Source organism: Chelonia mydas, chromosome 21 (genome assembly GCF_015237465.2).
Source record: "Chelonia mydas isolate rCheMyd1 chromosome 21, rCheMyd1.pri.v2, whole genome shotgun sequence".
NCBI lineage: Eukaryota > Metazoa > Chordata > Testudines > Cheloniidae > Chelonia > Chelonia mydas.
In genome coordinates, this window is record NC_051261.2 from 853266 (window position 1) to 874929 (window position 21664).

General features: G+C 43.6%; 2 protein-coding genes across 12 annotated transcripts in view; both read left to right on the plus strand.

The window, feature by feature from the left end:
- The window catches only part of CSDE1 (cold shock domain containing E1), a 53993-nt gene extending 33339 nt beyond the window's left edge, over window positions 1-20654 (plus strand). For 4 of the 5 annotated variants that reach the window (XM_027822084.3, XM_037885401.1, XM_043533328.1 and 1 more), the window contains 3 exons: window positions 4235-4398; window positions 6658-6790; window positions 19396-20654. In XM_027822084.3, the coding sequence (XP_027677885.1) occupies window positions 4235-4398; window positions 6658-6790; window positions 19396-19443 (345 nt within the window). In that variant the 3' untranslated portion in view covers window positions 19444-20654. Of the gene's footprint in view, window positions 1-4234; window positions 4399-6657; window positions 6792-19395 lie in introns of those variants that run through there. The other variant, XM_043533330.1, reaches the window with a different exon arrangement.
- A 128-nt stretch (window positions 20655-20782) lies between these two features.
- Window positions 20783-21664, plus strand: part of AMPD1 (adenosine monophosphate deaminase 1) — a 39464-nt gene continuing 38582 nt past the window's right edge. For all 7 annotated transcript variants that reach the window (XR_006286794.1, XR_006286793.1, XM_043533324.1 and 4 more), the window contains exons 1-2: window positions 20783-21187; window positions 21496-21622. Coding sequence is in view for 5 of the 7 variants with exons in the window: in XM_043533324.1 (XP_043389259.1) it covers window positions 21092-21187; window positions 21496-21622 (223 nt within the window). In the remaining 2 variants the exon portion in view is untranslated. The remainder of the gene's footprint in view (window positions 21188-21495; window positions 21623-21664) is intronic.

The window sequence follows — 21664 nt, forward strand, 5'->3', positions numbered from 1 at the left end:
TGAAGTTTATTGTTGATATTAATTTCGAAACCTTAATGTGGTGGTGTCAAGGTTCCCTCCCCACTCTGAACTCTAGGGTACAGATGTGGGGACCTGCATGAAAGACCCCCTAAGCTTATTTCTACCAGCTTAGGTTAAAAACTTCCCCAAGGTACAAATCCTTCCTTGTCCTTGTACTGCTGCCACCACCAAGTCAGTTAGACAGAGATTCAGGAAAAGGACCACTTGGAGTTCCTGTTTCCCTTAAATATCCCCCCGCAAGCCTCTTCACCCCCTTTCCTGGGGAGGCTTGAGAATAATCTACCAACCAAATAGGTAAACTAGGTGAACACAGATCAGACCCTTGGGTTTCTAGGATATTAAAAACCAATCAGATGCTTAAACAGAACTTTATTATAAGGAGAGAAAAAAAGTAGAAGAAACACCTCTGTAAAATCAGGATGGAGTGTAATTTTACAGGGTAATAAGATTCAAAATGCCGAAGATTCCCCTCTGCACAAAACTTTAAAGTTACAAAAACACGGATAAATCTCCCTCTTAGCACAGGGAAAATTCACAAGCTAAAACAAAAGATACTCTATCCTCTATCTATTTCCTTGCTATTACTTACTATTTCTCTAAGTTAGATGTATCATTCAGTAGGAGCTATATTACATGCTTGGTCTCTTTGTCTCAGAGAACACACACAGAGAGACAAAGCAAAAACCTTCCCCCCACAGATTTGAAAGTATTTTCTCCCCTTATTGGTCCTTTTGGTCAGGTGCCAACCAGGTTATCTGAGCTTCTTTACCCTTTACAGGTAAAGGGATTCTGTACCTCTGGCCAAGAGGGATTTTATATTACTGCATAAATAAAGATTGTTACCCTTCCCTTTATATTTATGACAGATGGTTATTGATCAAAGCTACCAAACAATGGTGTATTAAAAGATTTGTATTGGTTTTGTAAGGGCAGGTTTTGTTTTTTTCAGAAAGGAACTTTAGCATATGGCAAACACTGATAACATGAACTGTTTTCATATCACATTCTAAGTTGTCAGAATATTGTACAAGTGATTCTATTTTCAATTGACATATGCTGAGCAGATCAGTCTCTCAATTAAGATTGTGAAGCAGTAGCTATAGGTTGTGCACCCATAGTTTTGTACTGCATAATGAATAGATGTAAATGTGTGAATTCCTAATGTAATGTTTCTCCATTTGTAAGCTTTTGTACATAGTGTAGTTTCTAGCCTGCTTGGTAGAAGGTTTTTATTTGTAATTTGCCTAGGCATGTAGTACTAGTCTTTTGAAATATTCTAGAAACTAGCTTTTTAATTGTGACACTTATGCACAAGTCATTCATTATTAATGTTCGAGATGACAGTACACCACTTCATATTATGAATGTGAAAAAGGTATACGAGAAATGGCCTGACAAGAAGTAGTGAAGACAGTCCACAAACAAGTCCTTACCTTTGCACTGAAGAGGGATGAGGAGCATGGTACATTTTTTACCAGCCATGTCATCAACAACCCGTTTGACCCTGAATCACATCCAGAGGTGCTTATTAACTTACGTAATGGACTGCATGTAACCTCAGATTTACAAAAGTCTCTACTGAAAATACTCGATGTTGAACAAATGGAGAGATTTGTGAGAGGTATACTTGATTCTGATGGGACACACCGCTGCTTCAGCCCAGTTAATAAATGTCATTAAAACACTTTGCTGGCATGGCCAAGATGACTGAATTGAAGTCTGGCAAGGGAAGGATGATCACAGCAGCTGTCAGTCCAGAAATTTGTTTTCCACAGAGCCTTGTCCTTCACAAGATGCAGAGATAATATTTCGATGGCAACTGTTAGTCACACAGTATGACCTGTGCCCCTGCCCCTCTTCCATGCTGATGGAACACTTAAGCTTGGTCCACACTACCAGCTTATGTTGGTATAACTGTCGTTCGGGGGGGTAGGTTTTCCAGAGCGACGCAGTTACACTGATCTAACCCCTGGTATAGACAGTGCTGTGTTGATGGGAGGGCTTCTCACAGTGACATAACAATCACCTCTCATGGAGGTGGAATAAGTACACTGATAGGAGAATCTCTTCTGTGTCGGTAGGGTCTCCATTAAGCGCTACAGTGGTGCAGAATGGTGCAGTGCTTTAAGTGTAGACAAGCCCTTAAAAGACCAGACTAAGCTGAATGAGGGCATCAGCTGAAAGCTCAAGCTGAAAGAATCCAAGAGCTAAGAGCATGCAACAAAGAAACCACGGTGTACATTAGAAATGTCCATGGCTGTCATACAAATGGCTGGAGACGCATTCCACACTTTCACTGAATTGGCTGCTGAGTACTTGAGGTAGGTCCTAACAGGATCTGACAAAAGCTAATTCTGTAATCAAAATCTTTGACAAATATGACGAACTTTGGAAAGACAGAACTGGACAGGATCTAAGATTGGATGCAACAAATAGCTTGACTGGCGGATGCCCTGTGCCTCCATAGAAAGTTTCTGAACTAAAGTGGCATCCAGCAAGCAGTCACTTGTAAAAATTTCTGACTACATGATTCAAAATGCACCTGAGTGTAGGAGCAGATCTCCTCCTCTTCCCTCCACCCCTCCAATGATGTGATTGTGCCACCCCTGTTTGCTATGTGCAGGGGAGGGGAGGGAACCTTTTTAATGTTGCCAAAACTAATGGAGCTTACTGCTTCAGAGATCTACCAAATTGGGGGAGGGTATAGATCAGCCACAATTCCTGCAGCAAGGATGTTTGCAGCAGTGCTGCATGACCAGTGAGAGAGAAAAGGAGCTCCACAGAGACCTGAACTGCTTGCAACTCAGTCTGTCCATCAAAGAGGACAAGTCATTGGCCAAACTCACCGTGTGAGGACAGTTCTAAGAGCATGTCAGAAGAGCATTTTGGCAAACACAGATTTGGATGCCTTCACACGTAGGCAAATCAGATATTGGATCACCATTGCAGCATGGGTGGAAAAAATGTGGATCTACTTTCTGTGTTCAAGTGCCCAATAGCATTTGAGTTTCTGCAGGACTTTATTTTTGCAGTGATCCTACTGGTTTAGGCACAATCAACTAATTATCTGTAGTTAAAACAGTCTTCGCTGCACAGAACTGTGTACATTCCAAGGCAGTGAAGACTCTGGTAACCCATGTGCACCTGACTGATAACTAGAAGTGTCACCAGCACTATTACATTTCAGTGATACCTGTACGAACTGGCTATTTTTAGCTTTTAGATTGTTGCTTTCAGGTCCCAAAGAAATCCATTATGTCTTGAAATAATACATAGTAATTTAACACACATTAATCCAAACAGTTCAAAGTGGTCTTTTTAATGTGTTGATGGTGTCATTGTTCATACCCACGTCGATGGTAAGAGCACCACTTGACAGTCCCATATCCTACCTCATCTTGGAAATAAGCTTTCAAATCGTTTGATGTGAATGATGATTTTCCTATGGGAGAAGTTTTGTTCCTAACTTCAAGTAGTTAGCGGTAGCTCTGTCCTGAAATATGAGGGCTGATATCCCTTCAGTTTTTATCATAGCTAATGTCGCTGCCAATAGATTATTCGTATAACTGTCTAATCCTTTTTTAATTTTACTAAACTTTCTGTATGCAAGTATCTTGTAGTAAAATCCACAATCTGCTTGGGAAGAGATGAGTGCAGGAGGAGGAAGGATGGAATATGTTGCCACCTTAATTTCACAGGGCATTCACTTCTTGTATTACGAGTAAATAGAAGCACCTGATGGAGGCTTTCTGCCACTTATTGTGTATACTTTCTCACAAAAGAGTTGAATATTTTACCTCCTGCCTCCTTTTGTTTGCTTTCTCTGGACCCCTTCTGCTATTAGACTTCTGAGATGGAGTGTCTGTCTGCAGTTTAACTCAGTATTCCACGTAGTTGTTCCCACACAGAAAGATGACAGTATCAGTATTAGGCCATGATTTTAAAAACAAATATGTAAGTTATGCTTCTGAGGCCATATTTAGGACCATAAGTGGCCTGACTTCCAAAAGTGCTGCGACACTAACCATGCCCTTTGGCTTAATAGGTGTTTAAATATGGATTTAGGAGCCTGATGTTAGGCATCCATTTTTTTAAAACCTTGCCTGCACTCTGTCCCTTTTTAATACAACACATAAACAAAGTGGAGTTGAAATGCAATAGTGTGTCCATTTGAAATGACATGAATGAACTAAATTGCATTGCTGTTTTTCAGTTTGGCTTCATTAACTATGAAGTGGGTGACAGCAAAAAGCTCTTTTTTCATGTGAAAGAAGTTCAGGATGGTGTAGAGCTGCAGGCTGGAGATGAAGTAGAGTTCTCCGTGATCCTGAATCAGCGCACAGGGAAATGCAGTGCCTGTAATGTATGGCGTGTCTGGTGAGGAATTGGGATTATCTGGTTTAATCAGAAACAATCAAATCTCTGCAGGTCGGGGGAAAAGCACACACTTTCCTGCGTGGGAAAGTGACGCTTGTTTTACATGACAGACCTTAATGTGCTTTGTGTTAACTGGCATATTTGGTAAATGACTGCCTCATGCAATATGTTTGATAATACAGAAGTCCTGTTCTTAATAGTCACTGAATGGACAGCAGCATTCCTGCCTGTTGAAAGGATTAGTATCGTATTTGACAATGGGAAACATGGATGTGCACAGGTAAACCAAGTAAAATAATGAAATTAGAAGTCAAGATTTAATAGAATGGCCCACAGGGCTCTGTGAAGACAGGATGGGTGAGGTAATATCTTTTATTGGACCAACTTCTGTTGGTAAGACTGCATAAGCTTGAAAGTTCTTCAAGCTTATGCAGCTTCTCTTAACAGAAGCTGGTCCAGTAAACCACCTTGTCTCTAATATCCTGAGACCAGCATAGCTACAGCAGCCTTGCATACATCATATGCAAAATGTTTGGCAGTTCAACAAGGGTTGGAGTCAAAGCTTCCGACTAGCATTTAACTAATATTCAGAAAACTTCATTGTAGCTCTGCACGCTTGTTATAAACCTCTTTCCACTGATCCCTTACTGGTAGACATTTAATTGCAAGAAAATGTGGCAGGCAGGCAGCTTTTTATTTTGGGTGCTTTGGAAAACGGAGTTCTGCACTGAAGGAGATTTTGAAAACTATGCCAAACTGTGGGAGAAATCACCCTGAAGCAAGTGTAGAACACGGAGAGAAGAAATGCTTTCCTGCGCTGTGTTGGCTAGGAGTGCACAACTCCAAGTAGAGATTAGTAGATATTGTTTGAATAAATAGCTTTGATTTTTTTTTGAATGGCTGACCATTAATATGTCAGTTTTACTTTTAAAAACCTTTTGCAGTAGCAGCTAGGTGTGCACAAACTTTAAAGTCGTGTGGTCACTCTCAAAAATGGGCAAAGACTAAACCAAAAAGCTTCTTGCATTTGAGTTAGAGCTAATCATCCTTCGTTTCTATAAGACTGAAGTGAGGGCCCCACCATGGAGAACACTGCCACCATTTGCAAAATCTTTAACAAAGACGCTGACAGTGAGAGCCTCCCAGCTATTCTTAAATGCTGTGAGAAGTATGGGTCAGTCAGTCTCTTAGATAACCGGGTCCCAGACAGTTAATTGAAAAACAGTGTAATGACTTGAATGTAGGAGTTATGTAGTCACAATGGCCTGCCCCGCTCAGGAAGCAGGCAATTCAGGACTTTCTGCTGGATCTTCCAGATGTATTTCAAGCATATCCCTAAAGAGAGGGCATTAAGCAGCAGCCAGGTTAGGGGGAGTGGTGCTTTTTCCAAGCTCTACATACAGAGCTGAGTGGTTAAGGCGCTAGACTACAATCCTGAAGGTCATGGGTTTGTCTCGCTTAACCTCAGACTGTCAAAGCCTGCCTCCAGTTCACCTAGCTTCAATATGGCTACCTGATCCATTGTTAGGGCGGTCAAAGGTGGTTGGATGTGATTCCTGAACCATTGGTCATGAAACTGATGTGTTTTAACCGCATCAGCCTGAGGAGCCATTGGCTCAGGGGACCTATGGCTTTGACTGTGCAAAATTTACATACCCCCTCATTCTTATGTGAGGAATTTAATTTAAATATCAGTATCACTGGGTATCTGCACTTAACCCCTTCTGAGATGAATAGGTAGCTCACGCTAGTCAGAGTTATTGTGTAAACTGCATGAGTCTGCAGCACTTGGAACTTCAAGTTTTTGAGTTCATCTCTGCAACTGTAACAGCCAGTTGTTTCTCCAGAGATTCTGGAGAGTTGTTGGCATGTTGTACCACGGCATATCAATGATTCCTGAGCACTGGCATTAAGCTTAATTGGGATGTGACAAACACATGGGGTGACTGTTGAAGGTTTGCATTGAGAGGAAAGATTTTAGCTTCCTGACTAGCTATAGAGGATAAAGCTCTGTGGGCCCCTGCTGACATCTGAGAATCCAGGGGCTGCAGTAAATATCGTAGGACCTTGGGGTTGGTATAATGTCCTTTCCAGAAAGCCCATCTCAAAATGAGGTGACTTCTTTAGTCTCAATTTCCTTTTTGTCTTGGTACAAATTATCCAATTCCCAGTCACCTCGTGTGCCTTCCCAAATGTTAGTCCAGACGTTATCCAGGGCATGGCTGCTGCTCCAAGTAACTAGCTCCATTTCTGTTACAGTGAAGGCGCAAAGGCTGTTGCTGCTCCGCGTCCTGATAGACTTGTTAATCGTTTAAAGAGCATTACTTTAGATGATGCCAGTGCTCCTCGCCTAACAGTTCTTCGTCAACCAAGGGGACCGGATAACTCAAAGGTATACTCTTACGATAACAGCCTAGTGTGCAAAATTACTCTATATAAATATCTAGAAATAATGGTAATTATGGTAATAGAATCTTGATTCTTCAAGATGAATTGTCCATATGATTTGCACTCTTGGTGCATATGTACCCCACATACATGAGATCAGATTCTTTTTTGCCAGCAGTATCCATTGGGGGTAGTGCCTGTGCTCTAATGTCCTTGAACATACACATCTCCATAAAAGGATGTAAATGGCGGGGAGTAGGCCCAGCTATCGTAGTTTTTTATTGCTGGTAGCAATGAGATGAAACTCCTGCAGTATCCACCTCCTTCAGTGTGTATATAGTTGTGTGTTAGGCTTGTTGCCAGTTGGCAGTACACAAAAAATCCTTATTTTAATCAGCTTCTGTTTTTAGCACAGAAACCTTCCCCTCTGTACAAGGGCTCTAGCAAAGTAACCAAAGTGAAATCTCCAGGTTTTAAAACCTGCCTGTCTGTGCAAAACCTCTGTGCCACTTAATAATGGGCACCTGGTGCCCATTATTTGTTTGGGAGAGCATTATACTGCAGGTGATGTGTTGTCATGTATGTAGATCTGAGTGACTCAGAACTGGAAAAACGCCCACTGAAAATTATTGTTCCTGGAGTGTTCTGTGCAAGCCTTGCTGGACCGTGAAAGGAAGGATGCAGCTAGACCTCAGTCTTCCATGAACACCTCCAGTGAAGAGAGATTCCACCCCAAGCTGCTGGGCTGTCAACCAAGAGACCCCAGCATCTGCACCCATTCCAGCTTCAACCTCTGAGGTAGGAAGGGGCACCACACCAAAGTCGAGCTGAAGTGTAGGTCACCTGTGCTTACTGAGCAAGTTATTTACCATCACTGTGTTGTTTACAAGCCCTAGTCTTAGACCAGGATACTATGGTGCTAGGTGCTGTACAGAGTCTGTGCCGCAAAGATTAACAATCAACTTAAAGGACAAGGGACAACAGATGGATATAGACAGGGTCTGGGGAAGAGTACAAGAAAACAGGACAATGTTGGTAAGCATGATGGGCAGTTGTGCACACAGTGGCCTAATTGTTGTCAAGTTTTTTCAGAGGCATCATGGCAGATAATTAAGGCGGAGGATAATAAGGTAGCTTTGTGGATGCTTATGGGGAGCTTCTCCTAAGCACGAGGGACAACATAGGAGAAAGGATGAAGTTGCTTGCTTGTTTTGAAAACTTTAGACCAATCAGAGTAGAGGTATCTAGATGAATAAGACAGAGGTAAGGCAGGGATAGGCTGTAAAGTCTTTAAGATAACAAGCAGATTACATTTGATCCATAGAAAAGGGGAGCCAGTAAAGTGATGCAAAGAGAAGTGATATGGGCAAAGTGACTGTCTGTATTCACAAAAAGAAAAGGAGTACTTGTGGCACCTTAGAGACTAATTTATTTGAGCATAAGCTTTCGTGAGCTTCATCGGATGCATCCGATGAAGCTCACGAAAGCTATGGTCAAATAAATTTGTTAGTCTCTAAGGTGCCACAAGTACTCCTTTTCTTTTTGTGAATACAGACCTAACACGGCTGCTACTGTGAAGTCTAGGAAAATGATCTTTGCAGCAGCATTTGGAATGGATATGAGCAGGGCAAGATTACATTGTCAAGGCCAGAGAGAAGGATTTGCAGTAATCGACAGTTAAGCACAAGATTCCTCTAGCCCTCTCAACAGTGAAGGAGCACCCAAAAGGCTAAAGAAGGGTTCCTCTGGCATCCTAATACCAACTCTTAAGAGCACCAGTGGTATCCAGCAGACCATGTCTCTTGATATTGAGCCTTTGGTACCCAACATACTAGGTGACTTTTCACTGGGCCTGGTACTGGAGTCTCCTTTCCTTGAGAGGTTTAGGGTGGTGATAACTAAGCCACTAGCTGCTACACCTTCAGTATGGCAGGTAAAGGTGGTATCGCTGGTACCAACTTCATCTCCTACCTGGCTAGAGCACTCCTGACAGCATTTCTCCTCCTTGGGAGAGGTGTTCTCATCATCTTCATCACCATTCGGTCATATCAGGGACTTGTCTCCTTGTGCTCTTTTGGATAGCACAATGCAAAGGGATCTGTAAGGGAAGTTTTCCTGCTATCCTAGGACTCTCAGGGTGAACATCCTTTCTGGTACTTCCCTGGGCCGTACTGGATGCTGTGGGAGGGTGGGAAGCAGCCATATTCACATAAGCCTGCATCATCAGCCCCTTCTAGGGTTAGGCTCATGCTCCCCAAAGAGGCAATATAAACCAACACAACCAGGTCAGCTAGTGTGTTTCCAGGAACTGAGACTGCAGAAGGAGGAAAGTGAAGAGGAACAACATCTAGAAGGGGAAGAACTTGTCCCTGCTGCGAATTCCTCATTCTGTCCCAACTGGGCAGTAAATATCCTTCAGCTCCTTTCCTTTGAATGGTTTCAGGGTGTTTCAGGACCACTATCAAGCACATGGCAGACACTCTAGATATATTTCTGGAAGTGGTGCGGAAGAAACCTCAGATTCAAGGACCTCTTTCACCCTGCCATGCCTATAAATGACTGTTAGAGCCTGCAGAAAACCTGTTCCACAAGCCAGTGCCCATTCTGGCCCTATCAAAGTGAGCTGACAAGAGGTGTCAAGTCTCTACAAAGGGATTGGAGTACTTGTGTTGTCTCCTCTTACCAGGGTTGCTTGTGATAGCTGTGGTCCAAGAAAAGTCATAGCAGGAGTGGCTTTCCAACCCTACAGCTAGGGGGTGAGACCCAGAGACTGGACCTGTTGGACATGCAGCCTGTTCATGTACTTGCCTCCAGATGTCACTGGTGACTAAGCTCTCCTGTGCAACTGTCTCGGTATGTGAACAGGCTACCTCAACACCAAGAGTAACTAAAGACCATCTGTCTGAAGGACAGTTGATAGTCCACATGTCCTTACATGTTGTGCCAGATGTGGCTGACACAGCAGCACATACTATGGTTATGTTGGTAGCCATGAGAACATCGTGGCTCTGATTATCAGGGATTCCCAAGGAGGTTCAAACAACTGACAGTCTTCTCTTTGGCAACAAATTTCTTAATCCAAAGGGGGATGGGGCCATACGTTTCTTGAAGGACTCTAGAGCCATTCTCTGCTCCCTGGGCCTCTGTTTCAGCCCCAAGAAAGAAGCAAGCAAGACCAGACTTTCAGGCACCATCTCTCTGCTGATTACTATTACCAGCCTCAAGAGACCTCAGAGTTTCTGAGAAAGAAGTAGAGGTTCCAGGAACAGTGACTCTGACTCTTCCTCTAGTGCTTCCACAAATGTCTTTCCCCTGGCATTCAGTTTGACACAGTTGTCACGAGTCTAGGAAAACCTCCAGAGGATCTAGTCTCTTCTGCCCCCTTTTGGCAACCACCTCTTATTTTTGGGAAATCTGGATTCAGTCATCTCAGACCTGTGGGTCCCAGGAGTTGTACAAGCCAGTTCCAATCCCTTCCTACTTCTTATCCCCCCTTTCTCATCGCTTTTCATGAATCCTTCTCCTAAGATACTGTTAAAACAGTGGACTCCTACAACTAAGCAGTGGAAGAGGTGATCTTGGTAGTCAGGGCAAGGGTCTTTATTCCCATTACTTATCCCAGAGAAGGGGATTGGCCTCCCATTCTGGACCTTTGTTTCAACACCTTCATCTGCTGTTCAGTTTCAGGATGGTGACTCTAGCCTCCGTAATTCCCTCTGTAGATCCACAAGATTTGTTCAGAGCTCTCAACCTGCAGAATTCCTGTTTTTACAGTAAGGTTTCCTGTGGGTTAGATGAATTAGATTCCTAGTAAGATCTCATTACCAGTGTGGGAGCCTGCCCTTTGGTCTTTCCATGGCACTGAGGATGTTCACAACTGCCAAACCCTTGGTGGTAGCTCATCTAAAGAGACCAGGGATCCTGGTCTACCTATATACCTTGACTGACTGATTCAAGGAAGATCTCCCGCACCTCCAACATGTGGCCAACTCAGTTGAAATAACCTTAAGTTATTTACCATTTTGGGCCTCAGTCTGAGAAATCCACATAGACTCAATACTTAGCGCTCATAGTAGCCATGTTAGATTTTTAGGTCAGTGAGAGCTTACCTTACAGAGATAAAGTTGTTTGAGGTTTATCAAGATCACTCAAGAACATCAGTGAGACTGGCCTCTCAGACTCTTGACACATCTTAGAAATGTAGGGCTGAAAGGGACCTCAAGAGGTCATCAAGTCTAGCCCCTCTGTGTTGAGGCAGGACCAAATAAACCTAACCTATCCCTGACCAGTTAATGTCCAACCTGTTCTTAAAACCCTCCAATGGTGGGATTCCCCAACCCTCCCTTGGAAACCTATTCCAGAACTTTTCTGCCTTTTATAGTTAAAATGTTTTTCCATAATATCTAACCTAAATCTCCTTTGCCTGCAGATTAAGCCCCATTACTACTTGACCTGCCTTCAGAGGAGAACAATTGATCGCCGTGCTCTTTATAACTGCGCTTAAAATATTCATATATTACAAGGGCAGAAGAGGTCATTATGATCTAGTCCGACCTCCGGTATAACACAGACCATAGAACTTCCCCCTGAATAATTCCTAGAGCCAAGCTCTTCAAATCAAGATTGGTTGCTTTTTCTAAAAAGTCCACCATGACCCATGGTAATTGTTCCCATTGTTAATTATGTTCACTGTTACAAATTTACCTTATTTCCAGCCTGAATCTGTCTAGCTTCAATTTACAGCGATTGGATCATGTTATAACTTTTTTTTACTAGATTGAAGACCCCATTATTAAATGTTTCCCATGTAGTTAGTTACTCTCTAATCAAGACACCCCACCTTCTTTGTTAAGCTGAATCATAGAATATCAGGGTTGGAAGGGACCTCAGGAGGTCAATCTAGTCTAACCCCCTGCTCAAAGCAGGACCAATCCCCAGTTTTTGCCCCAGATCCCTAAATGGCCTCCTCAAGGATTGAACTCACAATCCTGGGTTTAGCAGGCCAATGTTCAAACCACTGAGCTATCCCTCTGAGCTCTTTGAGTCATCACCTGAGACATGTTTTCTAATCCTTTAATCATTCTCCTGGCTCTTCTCTGAACCCTCTCCAGTTTACCAACGTTGTTTAATTGTGGCCACCAGAACTGGACACCATATTCCAACAGGGGTTGCACCATAGCTAATTCCAGGGGGGAAATAACTTCTCTACTCCTGCTTAAGATTCCACTTAACGCATCCTAGGATCAGTGATGCTGGCAGACCAGGTGCTAGCTCATGCCCAGGCCTCACCGAACACTGACAAATGGATAACTGGAAACCGATCTGGCTCACCTGTGTTAGAATTGTTAAAATAGATCTCAAGTTTATAAGAATGTGTTTAGTGTTTCAACTTTATGAAGTGCTTATGGGTCGCTGAATGTGTTAATCTCACTATCTGCATCCCATGTTATAAGGTAACGTTTATATGTTTGCTTCAACGTAACTATAAAAGTGTTTGCTATGACACTGGAAATCCCCACGGTCAGGAGAGAAGCATTACCAAGTGTGAACTTGTGGTAAACTAGTATAAAAGTCATGTTCTGTCCATCAGTAGAGACCTGTAGACACCAGATGAACCATTTGTAGAACATCAGTGGACAAAGACTGATTTTGCTCCCCCTATACCCATGAAAAGGGGATATGTACAAACCTTTGTCCGAACTGAGGTGGGAATAAGTCCCTGACCAGAAGGAACCATATCGCTATTTTGCTGAGAAATTTGGAGAGGGCAATATATCTAAGCATAAGCAAGGGATCCCCGCACTGCTTTGCTTGGGGTAGCCCTAAAGGACACAGCTTGCACTTTACAGCAACTTCTATAACTTTTTGAAACCTAAGATAACTCTTCTGTGCGTGATGTTTACCTGCTTTAACCCAGAAGTCACCTACTCCAGGACGTGCCCAACAAAGAAAGTAACAGAACACCACTAGCCGTCACCTTCAGCCCCCAGCTTTAACCTCTCCAGCACATCATCAAGGATCTACAACCTATCCTGAAGGACAATCCCTCACTCTCACAGATCTTGGGAGACAGGCCAGTCCTTGCCTACAGACAGCCCCGCAACCTGAACCAAATACTCACCAGCAACCACACACCACACAACAGAACCACTAACCTAGGAACTATTCTTGCAACAAAGCCCGTTGCCAACTCTGTCCACATATCTATTCAAGGGACACCATCATAGGACCTAATCACATCAGCCACACCGTAAGAGGCTCATTCACCTGCACATCTACCAATGTGATATATGCCAACAGTGCCTCTCTGCCATCTACATTGGCCAAACCGGACAATCTCTACCCAAAAAAATAAATGGACACAAATCAGATGTCAAGAATTAACATTCTAAAACCAGTCGGAGAACACTTCAACCTCCCTGGTCACTCAATTTCAGACCTAAAAATTGCAATTCTCCAACAAAAAAAACTTCAAAAACAGACTCCAATGAGAGATGGCAAAATTGGAATTAATTTGCAAACTGGACACCATTAAATTAGGCTTGAATAAAGACTGGAGTGGATAGGTCATTACACAAAGTAAAAACCATTTCCCCATGCTGATTTTTTTTTCCCCCTACTGTTACTCACACCTTGTCAATTGTTTGAAATGGGCCATCCTGGATATCACTACAAAAGGCTTTTTTTCCTCCTGCTGATGATGATCCACCTTAATTGGTCTCGTTACAGTTGGTATGGCAACACCATTTTTTCATGTTCTCTGTGTATATAAATCTCCCCACTGTATTTTCCACTGAATGGATCGGATGAAGTGAGCTGTAGCTCACGAAAGCTTATGCCCAAATAAATTTGTTAGTCTCTAAGGTGCCACAAGTCCTCCTCATTTTTATTTTTATTTTTTTTGCTGATAGAGACTAACACAGCTACCACTCTGAAACCTGCTTTAACCTTGTAAGTAATTCCTTTCTTTTTCCTAGCTAACGGTTTAGTTAGATTACAGGATTGGCGACAAGCATTGTCTTTGAGAAACATTAAGGTACAACTTGCAGTAAGTGACTGACTGGTCCTTTTGGGACTAGGAGTAACCTGAATATGGTGACTTTTCGATGTAAGGGACCATCTGTTACAAAGGCAGGCTTGCTTGATCATTTTTGTTGCTTTCCTCTATACTCTCTCCAATTTGTCTACTTATTTCCTAAAGTGGGGTGCCCAGGGTTGGGCACAGTGCTCGGTTTGAGGCCTCACCAGTGCTGAGTAGAGGGACTGTTGCCTCCATTGTCTTATGAACAACACTCCTGTCAATACACCCGGGGTAACAGATTTTTTTAACAACTGTATCACATCTTGTATCACAAATTGAATGAGTCAACAGTAATCCCTGGATCCTTTTCAGCAGTGCTACCACCTAGTCCGTTACTTTGAATTTGTATTTGATTTTTTCCTTCCTACGTGAATACTTGCACTTGTCTCTATTGAGTTTAATCTCTTTGAATTCAGACCAATTCTCCAGTTTGTCAAGGTTCTGACGCCTAATCCTGCCTTTCAAAGTCCTTGCAACCCCTCCCAGCTTGGTGTCATTTGAAAGTTTTATAAACATACTCTCCACTCCAGTCTCCAAGTCATTAATGAAAATATTGAATAAGAGCAGACCAAGGACTGACCCATGTGGGACCCAGTTTAGATACGCCCTCCTAGTGTGACAGCAAATCATTGATAACTACTCTTGAGTGTAGTCTTTCAACCAGTTGTGCATCCACCTTATAGTAATTTCCTCTGGATCATATTTCCTTAATTTGCTTATGAGAATATCATGTGGAACTGTCAGGTGGCTTACTACAATCTAGAAGGACACCTGTGTGATGCAGTTTGCCAGACTTCACCTATGCTCCCTGCAGGGGAGGGTTGAAATTTGTCTACCCAACAGACACTGCATAGACATGAAGATCAGTCTTCTCCCTCTTAAATTGATAAGACCCTCTTCACGTGTGCAACGGAATAACCTTCTCTGCCTCTGCCTACCAAGACTCTGGTGGCAGATGCCTCTTCAGGGGTGGAGGGAGCTTATCTAGATCACCTTCAAACACAAGGTCTGTGGTACCCTCAGAAGTTCATCTATAGCCCAGAGCCATCTGCCTGGCATAAAAAGCATTTCTGCCTTTACGCCAGGGATCCATGGTCCAGGTGCTGACAGACAGACAGCATCACAGCTATGCATTATGATGACAGAAAGGAGTAGGTAATCTCCACTGATACTGAGGAAAGTGAGGCAAGATGCATGACTGATCCCGACTGCCCAGGCTGTAGGCAGTTCTGGTATTAGGACCTTATTCACCTTTTACCATGGCCGCCACCATCCCCTTACTGGCCTTACCCAACAGTCTTGCAGAACCATGGTCAGATCCTGCACCTGGACCCTGCTTGTGTCTGACAGCCTGGATGTGTGACAGGATGATGTCCACTGAAAGAAGCCGTTCAGCTGAAGTTCAGGAACATTCTGCTCCAGAGCAGGAAAGCATTAACTAGACTGACTTGGAAAACTCCTCCTTCCACTTAGTTTTATATTGGGGCATCTCAGCCCCAGCTGTTGCCCTTGACTGCTCATTTGAGCACTAGTGGACTGCTGACTAGCCGTGAAACAATGTGGAATATTTCCAAGGGTCCATCTGGCAGCAGTATCTCTGTACATCCTATTCTTATTCAGGGCCATGCTGTACTTTGCCACTCTTCAAAGCCTAGATTTTTTTTAAACTTATGTTTTTCCCCCCTCAGTCTTTCCCATGTTTGAAGACTGTTCCTGTTTCTAAAATCTTTAGGGCAGCTACATGGAGCTCAGTCCCCACACTTATAATATACTATTCCTTGATAGAGGCTTCCACACTGGATGCCTGCTTTGATAGGATTGTCTTACGGTCATTATCTAAGTAAGAGTCCTATTACCCACCCCGCCAAGGAAACACGACTTTTTGTTTGAGTCACCAAAAGTGCATCCATGTGAACAATCTCTCAGAAGAGTTACTTACCATACTGTAACTGGCTCTTGTGTGTTGTCCACATTGGTTCCACAACACACCCTCCTCCACTACTGTGGATTCCTATTCCTCTGGGATTCTGTATTGGCGAAGGAAGTGGGGATGATTGGGCCTGCTCTGCTCTTTATCTGGCATGGGGATGTGAGAACATTAGGGTGCAGGGGTAGCCTCAGTGGACACTACTGGCTAAAAGAATCTGATCCTGTTTACATCACCCACATAAGCACCAAGAGTAGAATGGGTGTGGACAATACATCACAAAGAACCACATTACTATAAGGTAAGTAACTGTTCTTTTCGTAACCTCTGAATGCTGATAAAGGCTAAAACTGTTCTTGCTTTAATTCTTTTAAATGTAAAAATCAAGGCTTCCTGTTTTGCTATGTTTGCCACAAGCCACTCAAGCTGCTGATCCTGGAAAGGACTGTAATGCACTAACATAGTTAATCCGAATTTCAGAGCTGGGTGTATAATTACCACCTCAGCTGGCAGGTGATGCTAATTGTCTTTAAGAATGACAAATTGATTGCTAGAAGGCAAAATGTACTCTTCTGCAGCAATCCATTTAAAACTCCTCTAGAGAAACAGCTTCCTAATGAAAGAGCCTATTCTCCTTTGTGCAGAAATAATCCACCTAGGAGAAAGGGGAAAGAGCTGGAGCCTCAGCTCATTGAATTTCATAGGAACTTTTGTTAGCATGGAGGAATCTGGGGGAGCCCAGCAAGCTCACTCCTCACCTGTGTTCCCTCTAAGGGGTGTGCCTGCATGGCCGCGCAGGAGGCCATCAAGGGCCACGCACACAGGTGAGCGTGGAGGGTGGGTGGGGGCAGTGGGGTGAGATGTGGGGCAGTGACGGTAGTTTGGGGTGTGCAGGGCTTGGGATGTGGGGGGAAGACTCCTCTCCTCCCACCCCAGCTCCGCCTCTCCCCCGGTCAGCACAGTGTCTTGTTTAGCAGAATGTGTGTTGTCACCATCTGAATAGCCAGGAAATAATGCCTCAATAAAACTGTCAGTAGACTGCCGGAGAGATGCTTCTAGCAAGCTCCACACCGATTGATAAGTTTTAACTTCATGTAAAGGTCTTATAAACCTCATTCTTGGCCATTACCTATCATTTAATTTTTTCTCTGTTACACTATCTACATTATTTATCTCATCCTTTTTTAAAAATGGCAAAAATAGTATTTCATTGTCCCTGGCTTTCCATTGCATAAAAGACCAATTACTTGGATCAACTGGCAGAAAATGTTCTTGTGTTGAGGTTAGTCACTGGATCAATATAACATTGCCCCTCAACTTGAACTGTGCTCTGAGTTCAGAAGTAAGATCATGTGTTAAGCATTCCATGAAAGCTTTAAGTATCAGGCTGAAGAAGTGAGCCTTTCCCATTTATAGATTGCAAAGGAACAGTCTCTAGGTAAGACAAAGTTAATACAAATTCTGATAAGTATGTTTTGGTTGAGCTCCCCTTGGGGAAACTACAGGGTCTGATGGTTGCTGTATACAGCCTCATTAAGGTGAATGGTCAGCTGTGCACACATAGATGAAATTCAGTGTTGGTAAATGCAAAGTAATGCACATGGGAAAACATAATCCCAACTATACATATAGAATGATGGAGTCTTAATTAGCTGTTACCACTCAAGAAAGAGGTCTTGAAATCAATGTGGATAGTTCTCTGAAACCATCGACTCAGTGTGCAGCTGCAGTCAAAAAAGGAAACAATGTTGAGAATTAAGAAAGGGATAGATAAGACAGAAAATATCATCATATTGCCTCTATATAAAGCCATGGTACATTCACATCTTGAATAATGCGTGCAGATGTGGTCGCCTATCTCAAAGATATATTGGAATTGGAAAAGGTTCAGAAAAGGGCAACAAATTATTAGGCGTATGGAACAACTTCCATATGAGGAGAGAGTAATAAGACAGACTTTTCAGCTTGGAAAAGAGACAACTAGGGGGGATATGATAGAGGTCTATAAAATCATGATTGGTGTGGAGAAAGTGAATAAGGAAGTGTTTATTCCTTCTCATAACACAAGAACTAGGGGTCATCAAATTAAATTAATAGGCAGCAGTTTAAAACAAAAAGTATTTTTTCACAAACACACAGTCAACCTGTGGAACTCTTTGCCAGAGGATGTTGTGAAAGCCAAGACTATCCCAGGGTTTAAAAAAAAGAACTAGATAAGTTCATGGAAGATACAGGTCCATCAATGGCTATTAGCCAGGATGGGCGGGGATGGTATCCATAGCCTGTTTGCCAGAAGCTGGGAATGGGCGACAGGCTGGATCACTTGATGATTACCTGTTCTGTTCATTCCCTCTGGGATGCCTGGAATTGGCCACAGTTGGAATACAAGATACTAGGTTAGATGGACTTTTGGACTGACCCAGTGTGGCCACTCTTACGTTGAAATTCACGTAGGAACATAGGTAGCCACAGAGAGTCCCCCAATGCAGCAAAACTGTCATTGTTACACTACATGTGAATGGGTAACTTCAGCTAGGTGCAGAGGACACAGTACCTCCTGTATGTGAGACACTAGAACATTGTATATGTGCATGAGACTCTGAAGGAGAACTTGACTGCGCTACCTTAATTGTCCAAGCTGATCCAGTATAAAAATATAAACCACATGAAGGTTGAATGGTCTTTATGACTTTTAAAGTGCTTTGTATTAATACAAGAGGATGGTAATAAGGGGAATTTGAGTGGTGGTTTTTTTTAACTGAGTGCTTTTTTAATTATTTTGAGCCTTAGTGTCCTGATTTAAAAAGAAACATTTACTTTGATTTCTAAATTGTGGTATTATATTTTACATTCAGACAAGACCTTTACAGATGAAGCCCTGTCTGAACATTAAATATCTCAAGCATTTTGCATAAGTGGAAAAGATTCTTCCTCTCCAAAACTCCCCTTCTCTTTCCAAACTCCTGCACAGTGCTCTGTGCTGTTGGCCTAGCTGGCTGCCAATTTTCCTCACCAGAGGTGGCTGCATTTCAATGGTACATTTATATGCATAGTTTGCAAAGCATGTACTGACCCTTGTGGAAGGGGGCTGTAGGAATGAATGGATAGGCACTGCCGGGGTCACCTGAAGACCCACCTTTCCTAAGACCTAGCTAGGTACTAGCAGTAGGATGTTGTGAGCTCTTGGTGAGAAACGGGGCTGTTAAAGTCGGGAGATGATGGTGCATATCCACAGATTACCTCGATATTGGTGCTGCACATAACAAAATTCCACAAATGGATGGAAAAAATTAGAGCGAACACTGCTCTTCACCCTTCCAGGTGTGTAGAGGGGATTCTTCGGAGTTAAAGGAAATGGTATAGAGCACAGTGCCTAGGTAGAACTGCAGACAAATGCATGGAAGCTCTGTGCTAACTTGAGCCAGCTTTGTCCCCAAATATGAATATCAGAAATCCTGCTAACACTTTACCCTGTTAGAAACAAAACATGAAGAGTGGGCTACACTTTGATATATTACAGCTCTCTCAATTTCTCCATCTCTGTTAACCATATACATTATTTCACATTGCAGTTGATTAATGAGGTTTTATGTCATTACAGGGATTTGGTGCAGAGAGAAAGATTCGTCAAGCTGGTGTTATTGACTAACTGATCCATAAAGCACATAACTAAGTACGATCAAGCAGTGGGAGCTGGTGAAGGGTACTGAATATCTCCCTGTTCATCCCTTCCAAATTCTAAGAAGCTATTACACCAGTTTTAACACCTTCCTCATGTTATGTTTAAAAAATTTATGAAACCATTTTAAAATTATGCACAGTTGCATCCTGAAACCTTAAGGTGGCGCCTTATAGTATCACATTTTAGACGCTTTTTGAATGGTGCATTTAACGCAACTGGTAACTGCAAGTCTACATTGCCTATGTAAGTGAACATTATAGACAGTTCTACTCCGGTAGACCTTATGAAATTCTGCACTAAAAAGATATATACTCTACCTTCATTATTTCTGACAAGGTGTTACTATGCCTTAGCTCTCAGTTGTATTATCTTCCCCTCCAAGTGGGAGGCTCACTTCCTGTTTGTTCAGATCTAATTCTGAGGACCATATGAGGGTGGACTATATTAACTTTTTTTATATATAAATCTGTATGAGCATTCAGATAACTTTATTAAGTTGATGGCCAAATGTTACAATGTTGTTTTCATCTCTCATTTAAACTTGAGTCCATGTAGCAAAGTTCTGTTAGATCTCAGTGAAAGTACCTTCCAGAGTAGATCTGTTTTTGTAACTTTCTGCAAATAGTATGTGCGGTGCAGAATTTCAGAAGGATGAGGTGTGCCATTGGTGTGGTAATTTAAATATATAAAACAATGCACAAATTTTGCTGCTGCTTAGAACACTGCAGCTTCTAAACCCAGTTTCTTTTACTGATTTAAATTTAAAAATTGTGCCTGAAGTGAATACATTTTTCTTTTTGCAGCCAGCACCCAGTGTACTGTAAAAGAATAAATACTTAGGCTTTCCATAGCTGTATTGAGATTTTCATCAAGGTGAAATAGTTAATGTCTGTGTGCTTTTTTTTTCCCCCCCATTCTTCCCCAGTCACACTTTATCAAGCAAGAAAACTGAATGATTGGTCTAAGTATTACTTTAACCAAAAAGATCAGGAGTTATTTTCTTTGAATAGAGGGCAGTACTGTGTTTTTTTTTTTCCATATTACCTCTATTCTCAATTTAGAGTTTTTCTTCTCTGGGAGATGCATTATCTTTGTGAAACAAACATTGCTTTCTCCAATTTTCTGTTAATGGCAAAGAATGGAAATAGAATAAAGTTTTACTGATTTTGAAAAAAAAATGCCTCCAGCCTGGTCTGTACGTTCACATTCAGCGCTCAAGGTCTCTGAATTCCGGAGCCACATGTTTCTGCAGCGTTTCGTTAGCCCCCTTATTTCTGCATCACTCCCCCCCGCCTGCGGGATGTATAAAATAGGGGCTGGGGCCTAGCACAAGGGCGGTGCTTTCTGAGACAGTCGCTGCCTGCCCAGCCCTCGCCCTTCTTCCGCTCGGCAACAGGCCTGCGGCGTCGAAGGCCGCTCAGCCTGCGGGGCGCATCCCCCAGAGCGGGGACCGCAGGCGCGGCCTGCGCCGGCCCCTAACTCGCACTCCCCTGCAACGCGCTGCGGCGGGGAGCCCAGCCTGAAGCGGGCCGGCGGTCGCCAGGGACTCGACAGGCTCCGCTGCGACTGGGCCCTCGTGCGCCGAGCGGCTGTGCTCGCCTTCCGGCCTCGCCTGATGACGTTGCGGCGCGGGCCGGAAGCCGGAAGGACGCACCCACTTGGGAGGGGTGTTCCGCTTTCTCGCGTCCCGCGGAGCCTGTCGGGCCGTAAGGTGAGAGGCTCCCCGGGACGTGCCCCGCCCCGCGGCTGGCTGGGCGCGGGGCTGTCTCCGGTTCAGACCCCGCGGGGCCGGCGTCCCGGCCCTGCGCTGGGGGCTCGAGGCCCCCTCCCCGGGCACGCAGGGCTCTGTCTACAGTGCGGGTCACGGGTCCTCCCCATGTCTCGGGGCGGCCGGGCTGGCCTTTGCCCCCGTCTCTCTGGGGTGGGGGTCCGAGGCCCGGCTCACCCCTGCCGCCCGTGTGTCTCAGGGTGAGTGGGTCCCGGGCCTTCACTCCGCTGACCTCTGTGCTGTGACTGCAGGTTCCCGAGCAGGGCGATGACAGAGTACAAGCTGGTGGTGGTGGGAGCTGGTGGCGTTGGCAAAAGCGCCCTGACCATTCAGCTCATCCAGAACCACTTTGTGGACGAGTACGACCCGACCATAGAGGTGAGTCCCTGATGCAGGCTGGGCGTACGAAGACAAACCTTG